We start from the raw sequence: 24751 nt of genomic DNA, 5'->3' as shown, positions 1-24751 counted from the left end.
GCTATTAACGGAATGCAATATGTGTCATTTAAATGTATTTTCTTTTATTATCATTGTTGATCATTCAAATGTGCACTGAAAATGCACCTTTATTAAAATGAAAGTTTGATTAAACGTCTGTGGCTCTACGGAACGCCCCTCTCCTCCCACTCGCTGATATTGTGATGAGAGCGTGAGAGGCTCCATGCACGGGCGAGCGCGTGCGGTGACCGTCACTGTTCAGCGTGCAGCAGCGTTATCAATACGGAAACCTGGACTGCTTCCTCAGAAAGGTGGGTATTACGCACCGCCTGCTTCATTCTCAGTAATATTCCCAGTGTTTGAATAGCTCAGTGATATTTCACACCAAACTAAAACAGAAAGTTTGCGTGTTTACTTCGTCTGGGGCATTGTAATTTTTCCCACGGTTTATTATAATAAACCGCAGCAGCCATGCATTGCATACAAATGTGCAGTGCAGAAGATCGGCAGCTAAGTGTTTCACTTACTCAGCATGAGTGGTGTTAATGTATGGTGCTCATTTTATGTCTCTATTGACGGATATAAAGGGTGAAACTATAGCTCTTATTGAAAGCAGGTTGTATCTGATGATGAAGGAGATGGGATAGAGATTATTTGTGTTCCGCAGGAAAAGAGATCCAAATAAGGAATAGAATAGGATTCACTCAAAATGTGGAGATAGAAGGACAGTGAAACGACACTCCACGAGTTCAATCCATCGCATTGTTGTTGGCTTGAAAAAATGCAACGGGACAGTTTAGTCAGATTTTATTTGTACAGCAGTGCGGTGTATGCGGCAGATATACAGTAGATCAACTATGCAGTTGAACGGTTTTTGGTAGATTTGTGATGGTGCACAGATAAAAGCTTTTCACTCTCAGCATGAGCTTTTTTTGATGCTCTAAGCCATCCAGATTTAAATATCTACAATAATATTCTATTCAGTTTCTAAACTCTGTAGACATGTATTGCTTTAACCTTTTTTTTTCTTCTTAAAATGGTTTGTTGAACTTGTATAGTCTACCAACTCCAGTGGTCTACCAGCTAACTTTATCATGGTATGTCAGATCAACCTCAGTCTCACAGGCTGGTAGTTCATCTATCATCTCTAGACCATAAATGACCAGCACAATCAATCTAGAAACCGAGCGGTTTATCAGAAATATATTGTTGGTAACTTACCTTCCAGTTTGCATATAATAAACAGGCCAACAGTAAACGCATAATGATGCTGAATCCTCTTCATTATGCACCATTTTTTAAATTGTGTTGTTTGTCCCATTTTTGCTGATGTATTTTACTTCTCATAATAAACTCTCCACCACACAGGCAATACACTAACCAAAATTCTAAACCCCCTGGAAGAATTATTAAAAACAACAACAATTCTAATAATTTAAACTGAAGACAAATTAGTATTCCTAAATTTAGAATTCTGAAATTTTAAAACCGAAGGTTGTTCTTATTCTTTTAAAATTAGTTAGCCTGGTTAAATTAATTTATAGGAATTGAAAACCAGGTGTATAAGCTTAACATAATTTTTAAACTTAATAACATAGTTTTCCTGTTTTAAAATAGCAGGTTTTTCTAAAATCATTAATACAGGGCAAAATATTATAACTATAAGTAGTTCTGTTCTGTTCCTTAATAGCATAATGTGGTTGTAATGCAATTGAAGCACACTGACAAGAGGATTGTACACTGGCAAAAAAATAAAGAATAGTTTGCACCTTATAACTCACATCACCTGTGAAAAATGTGTATCTGTGTTTACAGATGTTTTAGCTCAACACCTGTGCCAGACATACGTGATGTTATCATCGTCCTCGGGCACAGGAGATATATAGTATTTCACCAAGAGGAAGTGAACAACATTACAGTCTTAAGTAGGTGAGAGACTGCAACATTTGTGAGAAGTTCCTGCCAGCGTCTTTGGAAGCCGTCTCCTTACAAAGATAATGAATAATTTGTGTCGCCTGCTTAATATTTGATAAGCTTTGTGTAGAATCATGTTACTGTCTTGTGTGGTGAACAGGTGCCCAAAAGATTGCTGGTGAAATGCCGTTTAAATGAGTTGTCTTGTGAATGACAAACTCATTCATTTGACATTGCTGATCTTATAGGATCATGTTATATATATATATAGATCTATAGTATAGGCCACGAGACCTCAGGATTTTGAAGTATTTTTTACAGCTCTGTAAGCACTGATAAAGCCATAAATGTTTTTACATAGGTTTGTCAAGTTAGTAAAAGGCTTTTTGTAGCACTGCAATTATGCCAAGACATGATTTGACTGCTAATAACATGCTATTATTCATTTCTCCTAGTGTCATTTGCTGCCACTTCTCATTTCACTGCTATTGAAACACTTGTTAACCAAAAATTAAGCTTTTAGATTTGTCATCGTATGCACTTAGGCACGTTCTTTGTTTTGCATATCACTCAAATTGGATAAAAACGGGCAGGAATTGGTAAGAGAGCGAGGACAGGCGTTTGACAGCAGATGGAATGAAGACAGAGGAAGTGCTCTCAGTGAGATTAAAATCGCAGGCTTTCTATTCATGGCTCCTTAGTCACTCACATCCATAGGACTGAGTGGATTACCATATTAATTGTATCCTCTGTTTTTTAACATGAGGTTATTTGTACCCTGGCCTAGTTATGAGATCATGTATTATGTTGTCTTTATCAGTTTCACAGGTGACTTTAAATAATTCTGCAGATCAGTGTAGAACATTGATGCGGTATTATTTACAACTGGTAGCCATTTACCATTATAAATATGTCACAACATTATTCATGTCCAGTGTCCACTAATAAATTAAGTGGTTTATTTATTTGCTTAAAAACAAAGCATGCATTCTGCATTATTTAATGATTCATCAAGCCCTCAAATTTGATTGGTTGAGTGGCGTTTTAAGAGAGCTGAAATACAGTCAATCCTACAGCAGTTTTAAGTCTATTTTCTTGTATTTATATTACTGTTGTAGTTTTGAATAACCTTGTTTTTCTGTTGTAATTTGTTGGATTTAAAAACATAAATTTAGTCAAATCTTTCCAAAGTTTTTAATACATTTTAAAATGTTTTTAAAAAGGCGTATTTCTTTTTGTAAATTGAAGTTTAAAGTGCAACAGAAAAGAAAGATTGTCAAAGAACATTCAAAACTACGTTAATATAAATAAAAGAAAATACACAGCCAGGGAGGTATGCTATAGTAATACATACATTTTTTAATTCGAGGGGACATTAGTAAAACCACATCAAATATTTTCCAAACGCAGAGAAAAAGTGAGGTAAATATTTTTATGAATTTTCTCAGATCTTTCCAGGTTTCCTTACATGAGTGCAGTGCCAAAATACATGTATCTCGAAAAGAACAGTTCAAGTCTATTCTTTTTCAAATTAACAAGAAATTGAAAAGTAGGTAAATTTCTTTGTTTACCAGTAAATATTTGTTTGGTAAAGTCCATATGGCATAATTTGCTTTATTCAGTCAATCGTTTTGTTACAAGATTCTGATTATTCAGGCATTAAAAATGTGAGTGAGTCATTGAATCATTAACTCAGCTGATTAGTGAAAAAACGCTGAAGAAAGAAACACCATTGGTGTGTTTCTGTACATAGACAGTTACACAACATACACAAAGTATCTGGCATTATTGTTTCTAAAATGCCTGTAAATCTTAACTTAACTTTTTACCTTTTTTGTAAAGTAATATCACACTCATTATCATGCTGTTGGTCTGAATGTCTGCATGTTATTGGTTACCTGCAGCCTCAGACAATGATTGAGGCGCCCTTGAAAGATCATACACCACATCCACTCCCATCCAAACCATTTCAGTCTTATACCATGTTGCTTAGCAACTTTCATCTAACCCTATACATATACTTTCCTTCCACCCAATTGACTGCAGCGTGGCTTTGAGTGGCACTTGAAGTGTGCGCGAGTTAGCGATTTGCTTTGTTAGCGCTACAAATTTCAAGGTCTGTGTGCATAAAGCAACACGCTAATGCAAACAAAAAGTTGAACAGACCGTCTCTGCTTTCAGATTGTGTTGTGCCGACAGATTTTTCTTTCCACCTCTTGCTGCTTTGACAGATTGTGGACCAGCTGGCTTGAGGTCAGTGTTGAGATGATGTTTGCCCGATGAGAGTTCATAGTTTGAGTGCAAATCATATTTAGACAGAACGTGACAATGATATATCAGGGCTTCAAATTTAATTTATTTGCCATGTAACACATAGCTGGGACACTCCGTGTGATGGATCTTCAGATAATGCGTTAATATTGTGTTTTTCAGATCGCTGTGAACTATTCACTTTTCAAGAGAGTGTGAAGTCCAAGTGTGTGTGTGTGTGTGTGTGTTTGTGAATGTGTACGGCTTGGCTTGCTTCATAAAGGCTGTGCCTGCTGGTGTTGCTCAACACTGAGATTTGGGGTCCTCCATCATTAGGGAAGCACTTGAAATGTCTGGATTATCATAGAGCCGTTTTTAGGTGTGGTTGAATAGTTTACATCCCCTGACAAAATTATCAGGCACCAGTCAAATAACTGAGAGGTCTGAAACAGTTGTCTCTGTCTGCATTACAAGTGGGATGCCTACAGTCTCTACTGGTTAGGATAATATTGATGAATTGCTGGCTGGTAAGATTTCCAATGCTCGAAAATATCAGTAGAAAGCCAGATAATGTCCAGTCAGAAAATGACCAATACATTTTTCATTAAGGTTACGCATATTTCCTTCAACCATAAAACACAACACAATGTAGTTTGATTCAAAATAGAGTTAAACCTGATCTAACGTGTATTAACATTGAACAGCTGCATTTTCATCAACTAAGATAGGAAATTAATAAATACTGAAACAATTATACTGCTCATTGTTAGTTAATGTTAGTTCATGTGTTAATCAACATTAATTAATGGGACCTTTAGCTCTTATGTGTCATCAACCCTTATGTGTCACATCCTGAGCTGTTCACTTAGGTGTCAAAATTCAGTATCCCAGATATTAGTCTGGTCCATTTTTATGTTTATTACCTACAAAATAAATCCCTGCATGCCTTATGGGCTTTGTCAGTCATTCGACATCAAAAGCCGCCCCATTATGCACTGCTTTGTATCCCAAGTGTGAAACTCATTATCATTGCCCCATCTGTCCTTCTAGAACATCCATGCTGCACACAAAGGCTTTTTTCTGGCTTGGGCTGTGGTTGATGCTGTGCATGCACCGCGTGCCGCGTACCCCTCCCTCTGTGGCTGTCTGTTGTCCTGGTCAGCAAATGCCAGGGCCTGCGAGGGCCAGACCCGGAGACTTTGACTCATCTATACAAAGCTGTGCACTAGAACATCTTCCAGACATAATGGGCTTCTGTATTCCATGATGTAATATCATTTGTTATTTTAAACGTCACTCTGTATCAGATAGTACAGCGCTGACTGGTTTACAGGGGAAGATAGCTCTCAGTAGCCACTAGCCAGTGTGCTACAGTATAAGTGTTCGGAAGTGGTACGGAAATGTTTAATGAGTAATAAATCCAGGTGATTGTGAGCGGAATATATAATAATTGTTCATTTTAGTAATTGTTAGTCTTTGCTAAGGAACAGTTTGAAACAGTCATGTAAAAAATGGAAAGTATTAGTATTATAGCATCACGCTGCTTTATTATTACTCTAACATTTGAGCTTTTTTTTGTAATAGTCATAGAATATGTAGTAAATTATTACTTTGTATAGTATGTTATTGGTTTCAGTTTGGTCTCTTAAAGGTATAGTTTACCCAAAAATTAAATTGTCATCATTTACTCACCCTTTAGTTGTTCCAAAACTGTATGAGTGTCTTTCTTCTGTTGAACATAAAATAATTTGGATATGATATAATTTGATATAAAGTTTAGCAACATTATTCAAAATATATTTTATGTGTGTGTGTTCACCAGAAGAAAGAAATGAATACAGTTTTGAACAACCTGAGGATGGGTAAATTATGACAGAATTTTTATTTTTGGGTGAAATATCCCCAGTTTGCATGACTTTTTGTTTTTTTAATTTTTTTAATTTTTGTTTTAAATTAGTAATTTTTTTTAAGTTAATTGTTTAAAATGTGATAACTTAAATTAATTGTCCTTATATTAACTTAAATGTTAATTTACTGTTACTTTCGGTAACAGTTTTTTACAGTTTTTTTTTACTGTGTATATATATTTAATTTGAAATATTACATATGCCCAAGATAAAAGATAAACTAAAAATAATTATAAAGTTTCCCGTATTTACACTATTTTAATGTTATGTATTTATTTTCTTTAAATTAATTTACATGTCGTGGGAGTAAAGTGCTTGTTGTCCTAAAGTATTGACCACATCACATGAAAACCATCACACACTCATAATAATAATAATAAATAAAATTACTCATTACACACACACTTAATAATTTAACTAACTAATCATATTAATATAGGAATTAACTATAATAAGAAAAAGCAAGTTACTAATATTAGGACCAGAATAAATGTAAATAAAACTGGCAAACAGTTAAACAAGGAAACTATACTGTAATTATATCCCTGTACATGTTGGGAAAAGGACAAATAGAAGTAAACTGCAAAACTATTTTTTTTTTTTTCTGTTCATAGGTCTATTTAAAATGCATTATTTAAACGAGAGTATTTCTGAAATCGAAAAACTTTGATATGCATTATTGGTGTGCCCGAAAGCAAATAGGAGTTCAGAATAGTAAATAAAACTAAATAAGCTTACAAATCTTTGACTATTAGCATTAAGCCTCAGCATTAATATGATCTACACCTGTATTTGTTTCGTTGCAGTTATTAGTTCCCTTTTCAGTTGTTCATCACCTTTCCTATTATTCCGGTTTCTCTGAAAGTAATGTCATGCTCGGAAAAAAAGACACGTGTAGATGGCTGGTGGCTGAGGCAAATACCACAGTTGAATACATTTCCTTTTATGATGCCGTTGTTGAAATGTGTTGTGAGTATGAGAGTCTAGGCCTCCGTCCAGTGTGTCTGCTGAAGATGTTTACAGTACTGATGGGCTATTCTCAATTAAACACCCACGGTTGTTCTTCTTCAGCGCTACTCTCGAGCCATGTTTGGAGCTGTTTGCTGTGATCCTGGTGAGCTTTACTCTCTCTCTGTCCCCCTTTGCCATTTGTTAACAAAGCAGAAGTCAAACTGTGTTATGTAAGAGCCCCCTCCCCTCCAGCCCCCTCGCTTCGGCTACAGCAGGCCCCTTGTAGATCTCCTTTGTGTATTAAAGCTGGACACTTTAAGCTGTCATGGAAATAAAATGAGGCAATCCACAGAGATTCTTGGGTGGAATATCACAGCTCTTTTTCTTGTGTCACCCCCTTTATTATTTTAAGAGGACTGGCATAATGGAATGGAAAACAGTGCGGGATGTACATGATGACCTTTAGCTGTGCTTCAGAATCTAATGCTGGGACTTATTAATTTTCTGGATATTGTGATGGTTGGAGAGTTCCCACAGATTTTATTTGAAAAGTCTTTTATTTAGCCAATAGTTCTGGCATCAAAATCCAGAATATCTGGTTGAATTTCACAGGGTTTTGCCAAGATCTTAAAAGGCTTTCAGCAGCATTATTGATTTGTGAGGAATAGAAGTTCACAAGACAATAATGCGCACAGAAATAAACTGGTTGAAGGCAGGGAATTTAGCAAAGAATGCTCACCAAAGGGACCCTTTATTTTTCATAAGTTGCCTACACTGAAAGAAATAACCCAAACATGTACTTTATGTAATAATGTCTGAATTAATTGTTTTTTTTAGTCAAAAATGTTAGCAAGCAATGTTAAATAATGTGTGTATGCAATTTAGGAGAAAAGCCCATAAATGCGTGTTAGTAGGATGAGGTATTTTATTTTATCATTATTTCATCTGTGGTTGCCAGATGATAAGATGGAACATAAAATGGAAACACTAATGAGCATAACTGATAACAAAAAATACATTTATGGCTAATCAGTGTAAAGTATAAAATTACTTTATGAAGTGTCCCGTTAAGTGTCTATTGTCTATTACAGGTATTTAATTAAAAAAATTTTTTTTTTTTACACAGAAGGAAGCTGTTAAACAAATTAACAGATTTTTTACCCTAACATTTAAAAAATCTTTTACTGTTTAAAATTATTAATATTTTGATAGATATCTTTACAGTCTCTGTAAAGATAGTTTCATTTTTGTAAAAAAAAAAAAAAAATTATCTTAATAAATAAAACATTAATGTTTTGTATTGGACTTTCAGTGAGCTAAAACATTCAGAAATGTAAGAGACTCTGTGGAGAAATTTATTTATTGAACTACTAAGTGTCCTTGCAGGACTCCCCTTTTCTCACCAGTAGTTACAAGAGCCAAAGCTGTGGACCTGAGAGTTACAGCTTGGCCTTGAGTGAGATCTGAGCTAGTGTTTTGGTTCTGAAACAAAGACTTAGGCCCATGTCTGACATGAGCCTTTCAGCAGTTGCTCTGTTTTACAGCTTTGCCGAGAAGGCCAGTTGGACTGAGTACAGCAGTTACCAGGCACAATGCAACAAGTTTCCAGCAATTTGTCTGTTCACACGATTTGCATGTTTGAACACAAATCTGTTGCATGACATTACAAAAAAATACAGCTGATTAAAGATATCTGATATAATGTACAGTTATGGGGAGATGAGCATGATTTTGGACTTAAGAGAGGCCATTTGTTGTGCTCATGGCTGGATTGGAAAAATAAGAAGTTTTTATTGTTACTGTTTATTATTTATTGTTTTGTTGTGTCATTCTTGGTCAGGACACTTTTTAAAGATTAATTTCCTAGGATATTTCTAGCATGCCTTTTAAATCTGGATAACTATACTGGATCTATTTTATTTTTAGCCGACTGGATGGAGACTGTAATCATCATAAGTGTTTTTAATACACTAGAGTGGCCTGAACTGTCAGTGTTCATGCCTTTGACCTTGATATGACCACCCAGGTCACTGTTTACTGTGAGAAAGTTGTGTCTAGTCCAACTTGGCCCATGTCCTATTCTGATACCCCTCAAATCAAACAGTCAACAGTCCATACTTTATCATATTAGTATGACAAACGTCCAGATTTATAACATATTTGGTCTATTATCTTACAGTTATCTTAATATAGTTCATAGCCTCATGAGGTGCGTGGCATGCCAGACAGGGATGGAGAGGTGGATGGAAAGCAGGATGCTGTAATTCGTTCATCACATGCTAAGTAGGTGCTACATTCCCAGGTGGCAGGTGCTGACAGGTCCATCTTGGTAGTTGAAAGAGGCAAAGCATTGTTAAGGTTCAGTTCTTTGATGAGAATAGAACATGATAGTCTGGATTTGTATGATAGGTCCCAACAAAGGACATTTAAAAGGGCACCCTCAATGTTTGGGTGTTTGTTAGGTCTTTAAACCAAGTTAAGCTCAACTGAAGTTCTCTGAAGGTGAAGGTCCTTACAGGTAAGTCATGTCTGTATGATATTAACAAGATTAATATGTAGAAATACATCAGTTTCAAATATGAGTATTGACTATTATGGCTTTGGATTTAGTAGAACACCTCAAAAGTTTAAGTTAAATCAGGATTATTAGCATATTTTCTACAGTGCAGCATGTGGAGCAATTCAGAGTATTAAGGATCCTCAAACCGTGTGACTCTTTACTGATGGATTGATGCATGCAGCTGTTTTTGTTGGACCTGTTTTTAAATTTACAATGGAAAATGATTCCCACTTATCCAATTCAGTATGCTATATAAACATTTAAAATAAACAACATATTTGTGTATTATTGAATTACAAAATCGCTGTTACGCAACTATTCAACAACTCCAAATTTAGGACGATATCCATTTTCAGATGGATAAATCCAGTGCTAATAGTCTTTTCTGTAAACATCGGAGAGAGTTTTGTATTTAGGCTATATTTTTTATATATAGGCCTACCATATAATTGAATTAAGCTATAGGCTCTATTAAATTCTCTAAGTTTAATTATTTGGCTAATTAACTGGTTCTGATTTCCTATAGACAGCAACTGTAGACTAAAATACGTCAGTGAGACCTTGCATAGAGACAGATGGTTAATGTTTACATTGGGATCCATTAGAAATGGTACAAGAATATCTGCAATTATCCAGGACTTCAGCAATATATTGTATGTATAAAGAAAGCTCTCGTTTGGTGAATAGTTATAAGTATCTAAAATACTAATCATTGTCTGTCTTGGCAGACACTTTCATCCAAAGTGGCTTACTCATTTGTTACAGGGATATCCATTGGCAGCTACTGAAACATATACATTTTCATTGACCCATATTTTCTTACTCAGCCAATGTTCTGTAACGGGTCACTTTGTATCTTGTTTCAGAGTGAACCACAGCTATAGGTGTGACACATCAGTTAGTTAGTCTCCTCATGCATCAGAACCCTCACACTTACCATATTAGTAGGATTGTTTGTAACATTATTCCGGTCTAAATTTCACATTCCAGCCAATCAGGTTGTTTTTAAATATTTATATTCAGAGCCATTGAGATCAGGCCTAAATAGACAAAGCAAGTCAAGCTATCTTTGTGATCACTGTTTAATTGTCACTAGTGTTGGGTCAGTTTTCAAATGTCATATCGTCAGCCCGTCAGATCAACGATACACGATATTATCGTGCATGGGTGGAGCAAGAGAGAGACTCTTTGTTCTTGTCATAGCATAACTATTTGGTGTTTTAAACCACGCAGGTGCACGCGAGAGAGTCTGTGGAAACAACAATAATCAAAAAAATATACTTTCAAACACACTGATAAACTAACGTTAAATATAAAAATACTGTATTTAAAACAACTAGTTCATATATAGTCGGATGCAACTGTCATATCGCACGTCCTGTGACAAATCTGCCGCATCTGCGCACGGAAGTTATCAGTCGAAATGTTCTGCAAAATCAATAGTATAATAACGGTGAAATTCAGTAGTAGCTATATTTAATTTAAAGTCCAACAGTTTAACACTAATATTAGACATAAACAGGTAAGTTCATATATTTGTAGTAAAGTTGAATTGAACTGATGCATCAGTCATACGAGACAAGAATGAGATGCATCCTCATATAACTGTGGCATTAAACTCAGTTAGTGAGGGCTCGTTTAAAATATTGCACATATATAGTTATTTCAGATTATTTGTTAAAGTGGAATAAAATACCTTATATCTGCAGATGATGTATGTCTGTTTGTGGATGGAGACTCATTCACCGACTATAGGCTCTAATCCTCTTTTGCGTGCGTGTGTGTGTGTGTGTGTGAAATGCAGTGCTGAAGTGAAATAGCTGGGCAGTTTGATAGCCGAGTTATAATAGCCCGCCCATAAAAATAAAAATAATAATTATTATTATTTAATACATTAATAGGAGAATAAGCCTAATATTGTCTATTGACAGAGACATCTGCTATCGTCGATATCTTTGACTATCGTTGATATACGATACTATCGTCTATAGGCACAACCCTAATTGTAATACTTTTTGCTAGGGCTGTGCCGAAGGACAATATATATCATGATAACATTTCTCAAATTGTGAAATAAGATGTTGGTGATATTGCCCACTCCCATTTTTTTGCACTAGCTTTTTTGCATTTGTAAACATGCTAAGGAACATACCATGGAGGTGTTGTTGTTGACTTGCTGAAATCTTGTCGGCCAGCCACTCAATATTCTTTGTTACTTTTTTCTAATGACATGCTGAGCAATGTTGTTCCCTTTCTCAGCATCTCTCCTTTTGCTCATTTTCATTTGCAGGGCTCTCCAGCAGAGGGCACAGGGATATTTGATGCAGCCCCTGGTAAGCGTGCAGCACTTTCAATATCTCCATCATTTTCTTGACAGGCCTGGCTGGCCTTTATTTACAGTTCTATGTGCATGAATGAAACATGCAAAACAAAACAATTGCAACACAGATAAAGAAAACAACATAAATAATATTAAAACGGCAAAAGGCAATTTAAACACCTTTTTTAACTGAATTCAAGCTTTAAATCTGTGCATATATGTCTCATAGTAGTACACTATATGATATTGTTTAAGCCTTTTTTAAAACATGAATGCATATAAGGCCTTAACAATAGCTGTGTAATGTATTGATGCAGGAGGCTCATGAGTAAGCAATCACAAACAGACTCTCTCTGTCTTTCTCTCTGGCTTGAGTCATTGTTGAATCAGTATTCTCTCTGCCAGGCCCCCTATTTCCTTCCGTTCATCCATCTTTTCTTGATATTTGTGCCAGCCTTCGGAGAACACTGTGATTACAATCTTCCTAGAACTTTAAAAGCCCCGGGGTCTCTATATGAGCATTATCAGAGCTGTTGTTCTCAATAAAGACTAACAAATAACTCCGTAAAACTAATGCAGTGCTTCTCAAGGAGTGGGTCATGACCCAAAATGTCACAGATGAGGTTGAAAAATGATAAATGCATTTATAATAGCTCTCTTTAGTTTCTTTTGCTGTTCTCTACATCTCACACCTATAGTTGTATATGTTTTGCAGCACGTCCACCCTGTCGGCGCACTGTATCTGCTGTGCGAGTAACTCCTTTGAGGACCATGAAGAGCTCCCCTGATCTCATGCCTACTGGTAAGAGCAGCATTTGTAGGATTTGGGGGTCTAATGTAATATCAAATGTGACCTTGGACCACAAAACCATTCATAAGTGTCAATTTTTGGAAACTGAGATACATCTGAAAGCTGAATAAAAAAGTTTTCCATTGATGTATGGTTTGTTAGGAAAGGAGAATGTCTGGCTGACTACAAGTATTCAAAAAATGTAAATAAATCGCCTTTAAAGTTATTTGCAACGCATGTAACTAATAAAAAATTAAGTTTTTAGATATTTACGGTAGGAAAATTACAACATGTCTTCATGGAAACATGTACTTAATATCTTAACGATTTTTGGCATTAGAATAAAACCAATAATTTTGACCAATGTATATTGTTGGCTACGTATGACTGCTTTTGTGGTCCAGGGTAACAAGTGAGTAATATTAAACTTTATTTAGTGCTTTTAAAAGATAAAATCAGTTTCTTTACTTATGTTTTTGCAGAGCTGGACCCTAGCCGTGTTTGCAAGGGCAAGGGTGCTGTTACTTTGAGGGCTACACTAGTGCACATTGATGATGAGGACGGCACAAGCCAAGAGCTTTCCAAGAACGCTGCCAAAAGTGAGTTGGAAAGGCAGGATTTGTCAATAGGAGAGTGTTCTGAATATATTGGACAAAGATGGACAGTGCCAGACTAATTGTTGTGTGCTGTCATTATGTTACTTAGGATATGATTGTAGCTGCAGATAACATGCACTAAAAAGTGCTTTATTTTGTTCTGTACCCCTATTAACTGGAAAGATCTCTGTTTACAGGAATGGTGCTTTCTTGAATTTCCTTTTTTCCTATTAATGAAAAGGTTCATGTTATTTTGACAGTGAATGTGCATAGTGTGGTTAGTTGCTAAATTGCACAGTAAATTATAGAGACAAATTTGTATTTTTTGTGGAACATATACAGTATTGTCTGACAGTCAACTTCATTGCTCAAATAACTTTCAGTGAATGTTCATATTTGCAGGGGATAATCAAAGACGTCTTTTGTTCACACCCACTTTGAGCTGTGGAAATGGAAACCTTCAGTGTGGATGTTTTCAACATCTCCATGTTGGGACTATCCTGGCTAACTGCCAGCACTTGGGAGAGATGCCTTAATTGTTGTTGTGCCTCAATAAAAAGGCCATTGGAACAAACACTTCTTACAGTGGGTTCAATGGTCCCCTTGTTCTTCTGACAAAGTTCAGAGAATCGTTTTTTTCCAGTCATGAATTAGCATCTCAGTGGATACTCAGTCTTTCTGTGGGGTTCAGTTCTGACAGATTCTGGCTGGTGATTCGTTTAACGGAGGATTAAGGAATTCATTAAACATAAATTGTGGTTAGTTCTGGAAACAAACAGGTTTGCTGCCAAGTGGAGGCAGCTTTATTTCACAGTTATGCCTTTTTAGGTTTTAAAAGTGCCTTGGAGATTGGCTGATCCTTTGAGAATCCCAAGTGTTTGGATTTGTTACAGGTGGATGGCTTGGTGCGGTCAATGGAGATGCCACAGAAACAAGTCTGACTGAGAGAAGTGTAAACAACACCGGAGCTGTTTTAAATTCAACTCAAGTCGATGAGACACCAACAAAGGTGAGTCACCATGTCTAAACCCCGTTCCTTTTTAGCAGTGCTTTGCTTTCTTGCAAAAGTGCCAATTAGAGATTGATATCAGTGCTAATTAAACAGCTCGATCCTAAGATCTCTGGAGAGACTGAGGAACTCCTCAATCTTACAATCATTTAAAATGAGAGCAGTGAATGAATGTTTTCTGTATTTTATAAGCAAGATAACATTTCTTTTTGCATTATCATCTATAATGGTATAGATCCAAGGTGATCAATTATATATCCCTAAAGGCACTCTAGGGAATTAGTGGAAGAAGGTACTTGAAAAAGTAATGTAATTTCTGACTATTAACTAACTTTTAACTAGTGATTTGTTTAGCAAGTGTTGGTATTGTTACCTAAAACTATTACTGTTAAAATAATACATTTGTTATTAGAAAAAAATGAAATAACATTAAAAAATAACATTAAAAACATAGAAATGCATCTTACTGAAAAAGTTAAGTTGAATAAGCTGAAGTACTAAAACGACTAAAACTTAAAAATAACTGAAAGCGGAGTAGAACACTGACAAAAGCACTTAACAAAATGCCGAAAACTTAAATTAAAGGGATAGTTTACCCAAAACTGAAAATTTAAGCATTTATGCACCCTCATATTGTTCCAAAACTGTATGAATTTCTTGCTTCTGTTAAACATAAAATAAATTATTTTGAAGAATGCTGGTAACCAAACAGTTGCTGGTAGCCGTTGACTTGTATAGTGTTTTTTTCATGCTATGGGAGTCGATGGCTACCACCAACTGACTGGAGATCTATATCTTTAAAATGAAAACTTACAATGTAAAATATTTTAATTTGAGTAACGTTTTGTAATTTATATAAATGAGTAGCCTTCTATAATATTATAAAAATAAAACTTGCTAAGCAATAAAGAAATATTAAATCTTATTAGAAAGCTGAATACTCCTGGTGTTGATGACCTCCTCAAGACAGAAGACAAATAATTAGTAAATAATTAGACAAATAAGTAATCACATACTTTAAGTGCTATCTTATGCAATTCGTCATTGTCTTTATCAGCATCGCAGAGGAATCTTTGCAACAATTGTTTGCTTGAAAGAGAAGTGTAGTCAAGCAAATTTCATGCAAATTTCCCCCATAAGGAATTCTGGGAAATACAAACTCGCCTGTATTACACAACCACTAGAGTGTCTGTTTTTGTATGTTCTCCTCAGGTGGACTCACCTGTAAGTGAGAGTGAGTCTCAGCTCTCGTCCTGCCTTGATCTGCCGAGTGCTGTTACCTCATCAGCCAAAGTGTCCTCTTCATACCCCCCCACCAGCAGCGTCAACCCGACAATCGTCTTGCTGCAGTACAGCAGAGGTAAATACCAACCTCTCAATACTTCAGGATGGATCAAAACTAAAATTATCATGTGCATTAAAAAGCTAAATGCTTTCACGATGTAGAAAGAGAAATGAGAATGTTCTGACCCTTGTGATTAGTTTATCTCAAGTTATGTTTGAGGTAAAACATTAAGATAGTAGTGACTGTTTTATGGTTATGGGAGTGGAGATTAAACATTTGGTATAAAATGTACACATTTTTACTTTTAGTTACAGTATTCAACAACTGTTAAAATGAATGAGGAGAAGCATTGTGAGAATAACAGAAAGTCGTTTGATTCCAACAGGATTCAATTACAAAGTACATCTGTCAAATACTAAATATATAAGACTGTACGAGCTGTAGCAATTATTTATTCATTTAAACATTAAATCATTCAGTGATGCTTTTAATGATTTTGTCCTATATAAGTGTCAGCTGAAAGTGTGTATTTTATCTTGTGTTCTGGACGCTAATGATACGAGTTTGTGCTTCAGAAGCTGTGGCGGAGCAGGGCAGTGGTCCTAATCAGAGCCCTGCCGTCAGCCAGAATAAATCTTCCTCTGAGACTCCAGCAGACATGGAAGAAAAGAGAATAAGACTGTCTGAACATTCAGCTGTCTCAGCACCCAGAGTCCCAGTGCGGGTAAAAACAGCAACCTTTAGTTCTCAAGACTTGTGCAGGCTTTGAATTCATAACTATATCCAGAATCGTGTATAAATACATCACCATCTGTACAATTTTGTTTTCTAGAACACAGAGCTGTCAAAGGACTGGTACAGAAACATGTTCAAGCAAATTCACAAAGTCCCTGGTAAAGATGCTCCTCGGGAATCACATACAATCAGCACTTTTATTTCATCTTTTTGTGTGTCTTAATCTGAAGGTCACATTTCAGTCATGTATCTATGTGTGTAGTCATCTTTGTCGGCGTGTGTTGTGTTTTGTCTTTCACTCACCTTACACAGAGACTGTCGAAGAAAATCCATATCGTCCCACCTACATATTTCCAGAGAACAATGACAGGCCACTGAAAACCAGAGGTACCTTAGTTATATGATAGTTATAATCTGATATTTATTAACATTTCTCCATGTCACACTTTCCCGTCTGTCATTTAGCATCACATTTATCTCCATGTATGAGTTGGGTAATTTTATATACAGTATACAAAACCAAAATACGAAGGATATACACTGTTGTTCAAAAGTTTGGAGTCTGTAAGATTTTGTTAATTGTTTTGAAAGGCTGCCTTTGTTCGATCAAAAAAAACACTGTAAAAATAGTAATATTGTGAAATATTATTACATTAACTGTTTTCTAGGTGAATGCATTTTGAAACGTAATTTATTTCTGTGATTTCTTCTAAACATTTGAAATTTGAATTTGAACGTTATAAATGTCTTCAGTGTCCATTTCTATCAATTTAGCGCATCCTTTCTGAATAAAAGCATTAGGTATTATATTCAACTAGCATTTCTTTCCCAAAGTTTGCTGAGAATAGCTGCAGTATATATAATGTGTTAATGTGCCACATTGTTGGCTCCATCCTGTGTCCATTCTTTCACAAATCCCAATGTGCAATATATGCTGATATATACATACACAGTGTCAAGAAATTGATCGTCCTAAAGAGGCATCCTAGCGCTCAAGGTGAGCCTGTGGTAATAGAGCTATTTTCAACACACCGAGAAAACCACATCACCTTGTATTTAAAACTCATAGATTGATTACCTCCATTTTAAAAGCTTTCATACCTCTGTGATGTGTTTCGTGGCTGTGCTTTTAGAGAACCATTCTGCTAAATTATTAAAGCAGTCAAAACACATCTAATGGACTTTGTGTATCCATTGGATTCTTTCAAATGCACTGTTAGCAATGCCATTCCAATGCTGGTCTCAAGTATTTGTAAAATAATCATCATCCGAATGCCTCCTTGCATTAGTTTGCGGTGAAAATGTCTTATTTGTATTGTAACCAACCAATAAGCTAATGGAATATTCCAGCATGAGGAAAACACACTGCTGTGGTTATAGTGCCATCTACTGGTTGGATTAGTCTGAGGAAATAAAGTGGCCTTGTCTTGGAGCTGCTGTTTAGTTGATAATGGACTGCTATGTATGTCCCACTAATCCTTGTAATTTTCACCTAGAATATATTCGATGTTTAGAATACCTCCCGGAGATGCTGTTTTAGAGCACAGGCTACACTAAGTACAGCACAATATTAGAACGGGTTACAAACTACCTTAGGAATGCATTTGAAATGTGAAATAAAAACATTGCAATTTCTCAAAATATGTCAGCTGTATTAAAATTTATTTGTATCTAATAAGTATTTTCGGACTCTTTCAGATGACAGGCCATCATATGGCGGTGAGGATGGTAAGTGTTTTCATTTTAATCCGAGAGGGAAAATATTAACTACACTGTGAATTCTTAGTTAAAGGAAAGCTGTGTTTCAGTGCGGACAGTCCCTCGCTCCAAGAGTGCTGTAGACATGGGGAGCTCCAGAGGACAGCTGCCTGTACCAACACGCACATCTTCCCTAAAACCTCAGAGGTGAGTCGTGACATGAAACAAATATTATGATTAATGAAGCAGATTCTAGCACATTCATCAACTGATATCTTGAAGCTGTGTGTGAATTCTTGCACCATGCCAGTGTTGCTCAAGACAGAGATGATGACATTTCTTCACAAAACCTCAATATGTGAAACACTGTATTTCAGCATTTGTCATGCTGCCTTAACAAGCATGTGTTGGTTTAGGAGATGTTGCTGTTTGCTGTTAAAATTCATAATAGACACCCGTTTATTAAGTAATCGGTGTTCACTATCAGAAAAGTCATTATCATAATGTATCTTGTAGTTTATTTTAGGTTTTATATATAAACACACACACAAAAAAATCTAAATCTAAATTAAGATTTTAAATTAAAATTAAAATGAAAAGTTTTAGCATTTTGAACAATTTTAAACAGAAGCATTTAATGAGATTTTGAAGATTCTGCACTATTTGTGGGTAACATGGATCATCAAGATTTGCGTAAATAAAGAAATTCTGAAATGTGTTAATTATTTATTTAAATATGGATTTTTACTTAAAAAAAAAGCTTTTTCCCAGATTCTTTGATGTATATAGAATGTCAGAAAGAACAGCATTTATTTTAAATACAAATCTTTTGTAATATTCCAGTTGAGGTAATATTACAAAAGATTTTAATGCATTCAATTTATTTAAATAAAAGTATTAATTTCTTTAAGAGAAATCAACTGATCACAAACTTTTGAATGGCAGTGCAATATAATGTTAAATATAGCATAATTTTTATATTTACATTGCACATAAATGATTGTAATAATAATAGAATTTAGAAAAAAAACTTAAATGTGTTGCTGCACATGTTTGTGTAGGCTGCTTAGAAGAATAAAGTGCTTTTACATGAATGTATGCTGCGTTTTTAAAACATAAGCTGCATGTATGGGAACGTGCAGCCAAAACTTGCCCTTGTTGGTTGCCATGGTGACTCTTCACCTCCCTCACTGTATCACTCATCTCTCCCCCCATGCATCCCTGCAGGAATGAGTGGGAGCCCCCTGACAAGAAAGTAGACACCAGGAAGTACCGCGCCGAGCCCAAGAGCATATTTGAGTACGAGCCAGGAAAATCTTCAGTGCTGAAGCTGGACAGAGCGGTATGATGCTCTTTATACATGCATGTTTGGTTGCTGGTGTTGCTGGTGCAGACCTGTGCATGCTGTTTGACGCTGCAAGAGCTGGTTTCTGCCTGTTTCACTTACAAGGACTGCGCACTCACAGCTGTGTGTCTCTTGGTAGTCTTATTAAGTGACTTCGGTAGGTGATTCGTCCTGGCGAGCCTTTTCATGTTGTGATACGCAGCATATATATCTTATGTGTTAATGCACACAGTAATGTTAGAATATAGGAAGTAGGAGGAGCCTGTACTCAGCTATAAAAAGCTCATTAATAAGTGACACTTGTAGTTTCCAGACCCAGTGAAGAATAGAGGCTCCTTCAGGGGCTTGTGCTGTATATATCTGTAGACTGTTTTTTTTTCATGGAAGGTTTATTACTATGACATTCAGTGATTCAATCTTGTAAGCGTGACTCATTCTGGGTGCTGCTGCTATTACATAATGTCTTTCTGATGACATACCGCTGTAATAGGTTTATTGTAGAAGTAAAGCAAAGCGTGTTGGATCCTCGTCAGTGAAACAACTGAAGCAGAGAAAGTGCGAGCTGCATTAGGTCTTTCATTTTTTTCTCATTGTTAGGGAAGTAATTAAAATGGCTCTGGGTCAGGTCCTATCTAGGGCAGAAGATAATGTGCTGCCTGTGTCTATTCATCTGATTTAGCTCTGCAGAAGTAATACCTCTTTACTGTGAAAATTTAGTGTCCTGAATATTTGTATTGTTTTTAAGTGATATGTACTCTACCATTCAAAAGTTTGGGATTGGTACATTTTTTTAAATGTTTTTTAAAGAAGGTTCTTATGCTTATTCATTTGATCATATAGTAAAAACAGTAAATATCTATAATATTCTTCTATTTATTTTCTTATTTAAAGTAATTTATTCCTACATTGACATTACGGTACTTCAGGCTTCAGAGTCACATGATCCTCATTCCTTCAAAAGGAAATCTTGTGTAACATCATTGATCAATTGAATGTGTATTAGGTGAATAATAATAATAAAAAATTACTGAACCCAAACTTTTAAATGATAGTTTAAATTAACATTATTATTGCATTATATTAGTAAATTATAGCAAATATTTTTTTACAAACATCATTGAACAAATATTGATATTCATAGCAGAAGTCTGAAATTGTGCATTTTGAGTGAATATGTGAAAGATTCCACCCTAGCTCTAATGGATCCCTTTCCATCATCAGGACTTTATGACATCTTTATTTCCTATTTCCTGTTCCTTTGACTGCTGAGATCAACCAGATGTTCTTGCAATAAGCCATCAAGCTGGAAACATATCCAGTTTTTCTTTCTTCCACTCTCTCAGCCTAGAACCTTTCTTACTGTCTGAGATCATGACATTAAGAGAAACTTCATGTAACCACCATTCAGTCTCATTGTCTTTGTATTCTGAATCTTTCTCTCTTTCTCTCATTCTCTCTCTCTCATTCTCTCTCTCTCTCTCTCTCTTTCTCTCTGTCTATGTCCTCCTTTCCTTGTTGCCATATTTCTGTAGACTCAAGACATAAGTCCAGAAGATGTAGATTTAGAGAATGAGCCTTGGTACAGGTTCTTTTCTGAGATGGAGTTTGGCAAAGCGGTAAGTTGGCAGTATTAAAGTGACCCATTTTTATATATATATAAAAAAAACTGCATGACATCCCTTTTTTTCGTACAGGACCCTAAATATTTTTGTCTGTCTATGGCTACATTCACGCTGCAGGCCATAGTGCTCAATTCAGATTTTTCCTCAGATCTGATTCTTTGTATATCTGTTCACATTTTTGTTGTAAATGTGGCCAATATATGATTTCCAGTGTGAACAGAGCATGGTTCTGAACTGAATTGTATGCGCAAAAGAACAAAACAAACAGGGCTGCTAGGTTTTCAAAACAAAATCCTCCCAGCTGTTTCTCAAAACTAGTCCAAAACATAGTTGAAAAACAACCCACAGCAACAGTGAAAATGTAGGCCAGTTCTGTGGGAATCACTTTACTTGTGCAGATACAGAAGTAAAAACGGAGGAAAGAAGCCAGCGAAATTATGCAGAGGAAATATGAAAAAAAGACAAGGATGTGACAAAAGAGAGAAGAGTTTTAAAAGAAACTTTTATGATATGAGTGAGATTTGCTTGGATATAGAGTTGTCACCGTAATACTTACACGCTCTGACACATCACTCTACTTTCACTATACTTTTCACTACTGTTTTGATTTTTTTAAGTATGTAAAATCTTTGAATCTTTCTTCAATAAGCGCAGAATCGTGATGAAGGTTGATCTAGAGCAGGGAAACTCAAATCTGGCTTGTGAGATCCACTTTCCTGCAGAGTTTAGCTCAAACCCTGATCAAACTCGCCCAATCTTTGATTTTCTAATGATCCTGAAGCCATTGATTTGCATGCTCAGGTGTGTTTGATTAGGGTTAGGGCTTAACATCTTGCAGGAAAGTGGATCTCGCTGCCAGATTTGAGTATCACTGATCTAAAGTGATATAAAAGTCAAATGAATTCTGATATGACTGTTCAGACTGCAGCTGCATTTCAAAACATCTAACCCGTATCGTATTTAGTAACATATATGAAAGTGGCACAAATCAGAAATTGAAAAGATCAGATTACATATGGTTTATGCTGTTCACACTGTCATGAGAAAAACAGATTAGTCAAAAATCGGATTTGGGCCGCATTTGCCTGAAGTGTGAACATTAGAAGCACTTACGTCACTTCCTGTCTGCACTGACCATTCATCTATATGTTCCTTATCCAGCCCATTGTAACTGATTGCATAGCAGTGCAAAAACAACGCAAAAGTAGTAGTGAAAGAGTTCTTCTGTATGTGCTTCACAGGCTGCATCAGGAATAAAAAAGGTTAACGGTTCAGTCAAACATGGCAAACACCACCTCTCAGTTTCCCAGTATGCTTCTTGTTTTTTTTCTAAATCCTGAATCTTTTTTAACCATCTTTTTCATCTCATATTTATCTTTACAGACTGTAAATGAATCATTATCCTTTGCACTGTGATGAAACATTTAACTGTTATCTGATTTGAAGTTGGGGTTGATTTGATAAAAAAACTACTGCTGCCTGTGCCTTTTTTGAGATCCTGCTATTTAACTGGCACTAATTCTGCTGGTGGCACAGATGGCTTTGAGTAGGTTTCAGTTTTATGGAGTGCCCAGATTGGAAACAGACAGCAAGCTGTGATGTTACAACTAGTTTGTTAAAGACGACAGACTCAACAATTGCCAGACTGTTTCCCCTGTGCTTAACCCTGTTGCCTGTTTTCAGCAGCGTTGCCTGGCAGCATTGACTGAAAAGTTGGCCACTGCATCATCCGCTTATTGGTTGTCAGATTCACTCCATCCACCTTAACTAATGCGAAAGTACATAACATCCTGCTGGAATCTCTCAGTCATGGCGATTATATTTTTGAAGTGTAAACTTTTTGTGTGACCTTGACGCAGTAAGTAAGTAAAGCACTGTAAAGTTGCGCTGGCGTGCTGTCACTGGCTTCAGTGAAGAATAAGAAGAATGTCGCTATGCTATCAGTGGCACAGAGCCTGCGCAGCGTTGTCATCAACTCAACACCTGGGAGTAAATAGCACATTCGTTCACACTTATTTGCTTGGAGACGCGTATCATGATACACCCCAAGGTGATTGGATTGTTCACCTTTCACCTTTCTTTTTAGAAGCTCACTATGATTGCTTTTAGGGTTGGTTAAGGTTGGTTTTTATAACTAAAACATTAATCATTTTAAATATTGATATTTCTATACAAAAAAAGAAGATATATATAAAATTATATAATGGTTTAAGCTAAATTAAAGCTTTTATTCAGCATGGACACATTAAATGGATCAAAGGTGACAGTAAAGACTTATACAGTGTTAAACATGGATTTCTTTTGAATTTTCTATGCTGAAAAAAGCAGCATTGATCATAATAAAAAAACACCATTTAACACCAAACCAATATATTCAAATTATTTAATAAAAAATAAATTAGAAAATAATAAAGGCATCATGTGACACTGAAGACTAGAGTTATGGCTTTTGAAAATTCAGCTTTGTTTTCACAGGTATAAATTACAATTAAAATGTTTATATCAAAATAGAAAACAGCTATTTTATATTAATGTATTAATGTTCCACAATATTACTGTCCATGCATCCGATTTCTTTAGAATCAGTTCTTCTGACAGTGAAACCAAATGCTTGAGTCACAGGCTGCATTCCTGATGGATAGACTCATGAATCTGACCATCAGCGTCATGGCACAAGTTTAGAGAAGGTTCCTGTCTCTCTCCAGATTTCCTTGTTTAGAGACGAAAGTGAGGAGTCACTTCCCTTGAGACGTGTCTCAGAATCTGCTGATGTGGCCCGCTCTCACTGTTGATGCAATGCTGAAATACTGAAATAGTCTTAGCAGTGTGAAATTCTGATTGGCTTAGTAGGATTCCCATAAAAATTCAGCTGTAAAAATCGAATTAAGCACATTTCTAAAGCTTTGTAAGCACTTATTAGAAATATTAACAACAGTATCCGTCATACAGGCTTAAGTCCTAAAGCTCTTAGACTGAGGTCACAGAAAGTCCCAGCAAATAGACTTGTTGAGCTTGTTGACTCCTAACTGGGGGCATCTTTAAGTATGAAGCTGCATGTGTGTCTGTCTTTAATTGGGACGAAGGATATTGGAGACTGCATGTGACCTGGCTTCCTCACGCCGATCTCTATGACAGTGATGAGCACAGTCAGCCCATCTCCTACAGATCCTGGGTTTACCACAATATGGAATGACACATAGTTCTGCACCAAAAGTTCATAACCATTACATGTTTGTTCAATTAGAGACAACAACATTCTTTTGTAGAAGGTGTGCTTTGATAATAGCAGTTTACCAGGGGTTTTCATAAATCAGCTTTCATAAATGGACACATAAGCCCCATTTGTTCATGTGGTTAAGTTTCACAGTACCTTACTCACATTGTATGCTATTTATATAACAGAAAAGTTGTAAATTTTCTTGAGTCATCTCCTGCACCTGTTTGGAAACTAGCACATGAAAATGAGCAAACATTATTAACACACTGTTCCACTGACTAGCCCTAACAATCAGGGGAAAGGAATTTACATCCTAGGAAATACTGTGGTAAACATCTCTTGATCTTTATCATGACCTTCTTTTGAAATAGCAGCTAGACCTATAAGGCACATACGCTAGAAATATATGGTTTAATTTAAAAATAGCTATATAGACGCCCCCCACCCCCCATTGTGGCAGATCCCAACAAATATGCAAATTCCTCATTTACTCACCCTTATATTTTCCAACCAGTAGACTATGAATTTATTTTAATATGATTATTTTATTTTATTTACATTTTTATCTCACCCCTCCCCCAAAATTTTTCT

General features: G+C 35.9%; 1 protein-coding gene across 7 annotated transcripts in view; it reads left to right on the top strand.

The window, feature by feature from the left end:
* The first annotated feature begins 152 nt into the window (after positions 1–152).
* Positions 153–24751, top strand: part of LOC127970060 (sorbin and SH3 domain-containing protein 1) — a 44424-nt gene continuing 19825 nt past the window's right edge. The window contains exons 1-13 of one of the 7 annotated variants that reach the window (XM_052572284.1): positions 153–272; positions 11834–11876; positions 12579–12665; positions 13136–13252; positions 14143–14258; positions 15471–15618; positions 16119–16267; positions 16376–16436; positions 16591–16665; positions 17977–18006; positions 18087–18183; positions 19204–19318; positions 20854–20937. In XM_052572284.1, the coding sequence (XP_052428244.1) occupies positions 12635–12665; positions 13136–13252; positions 14143–14258; positions 15471–15618; positions 16119–16267; positions 16376–16436; positions 16591–16665; positions 17977–18006; positions 18087–18183; positions 19204–19318; positions 20854–20937 (1023 nt within the window). In that variant the 5' untranslated portion in view covers positions 153–272; positions 11834–11876; positions 12579–12634. Of the gene's footprint in view, positions 273–9366; positions 9502–11833; positions 11877–12578; positions 12666–13135; positions 13253–14142; positions 14259–15470; positions 15619–16118; positions 16268–16375; positions 16437–16590; positions 16666–17976; positions 18007–18086; positions 18184–19203; positions 19319–20853; positions 20938–24751 lie in introns of those variants that run through there. The other 6 variants (XM_052572280.1, XM_052572278.1, XM_052572283.1 and 3 more) reach the window with 6 other exon arrangements.

The sequence above is a fragment of the Carassius gibelio genome, chromosome B13 (assembly GCF_023724105.1).
Source record: "Carassius gibelio isolate Cgi1373 ecotype wild population from Czech Republic chromosome B13, carGib1.2-hapl.c, whole genome shotgun sequence".
Lineage (NCBI taxonomy): Eukaryota > Metazoa > Chordata > Actinopteri > Cypriniformes > Cyprinidae > Carassius > Carassius gibelio.
The sequence above is the reverse complement of the archived record's forward strand: the minus strand, read 5'-3'. Positions and strand labels throughout refer to the sequence as shown.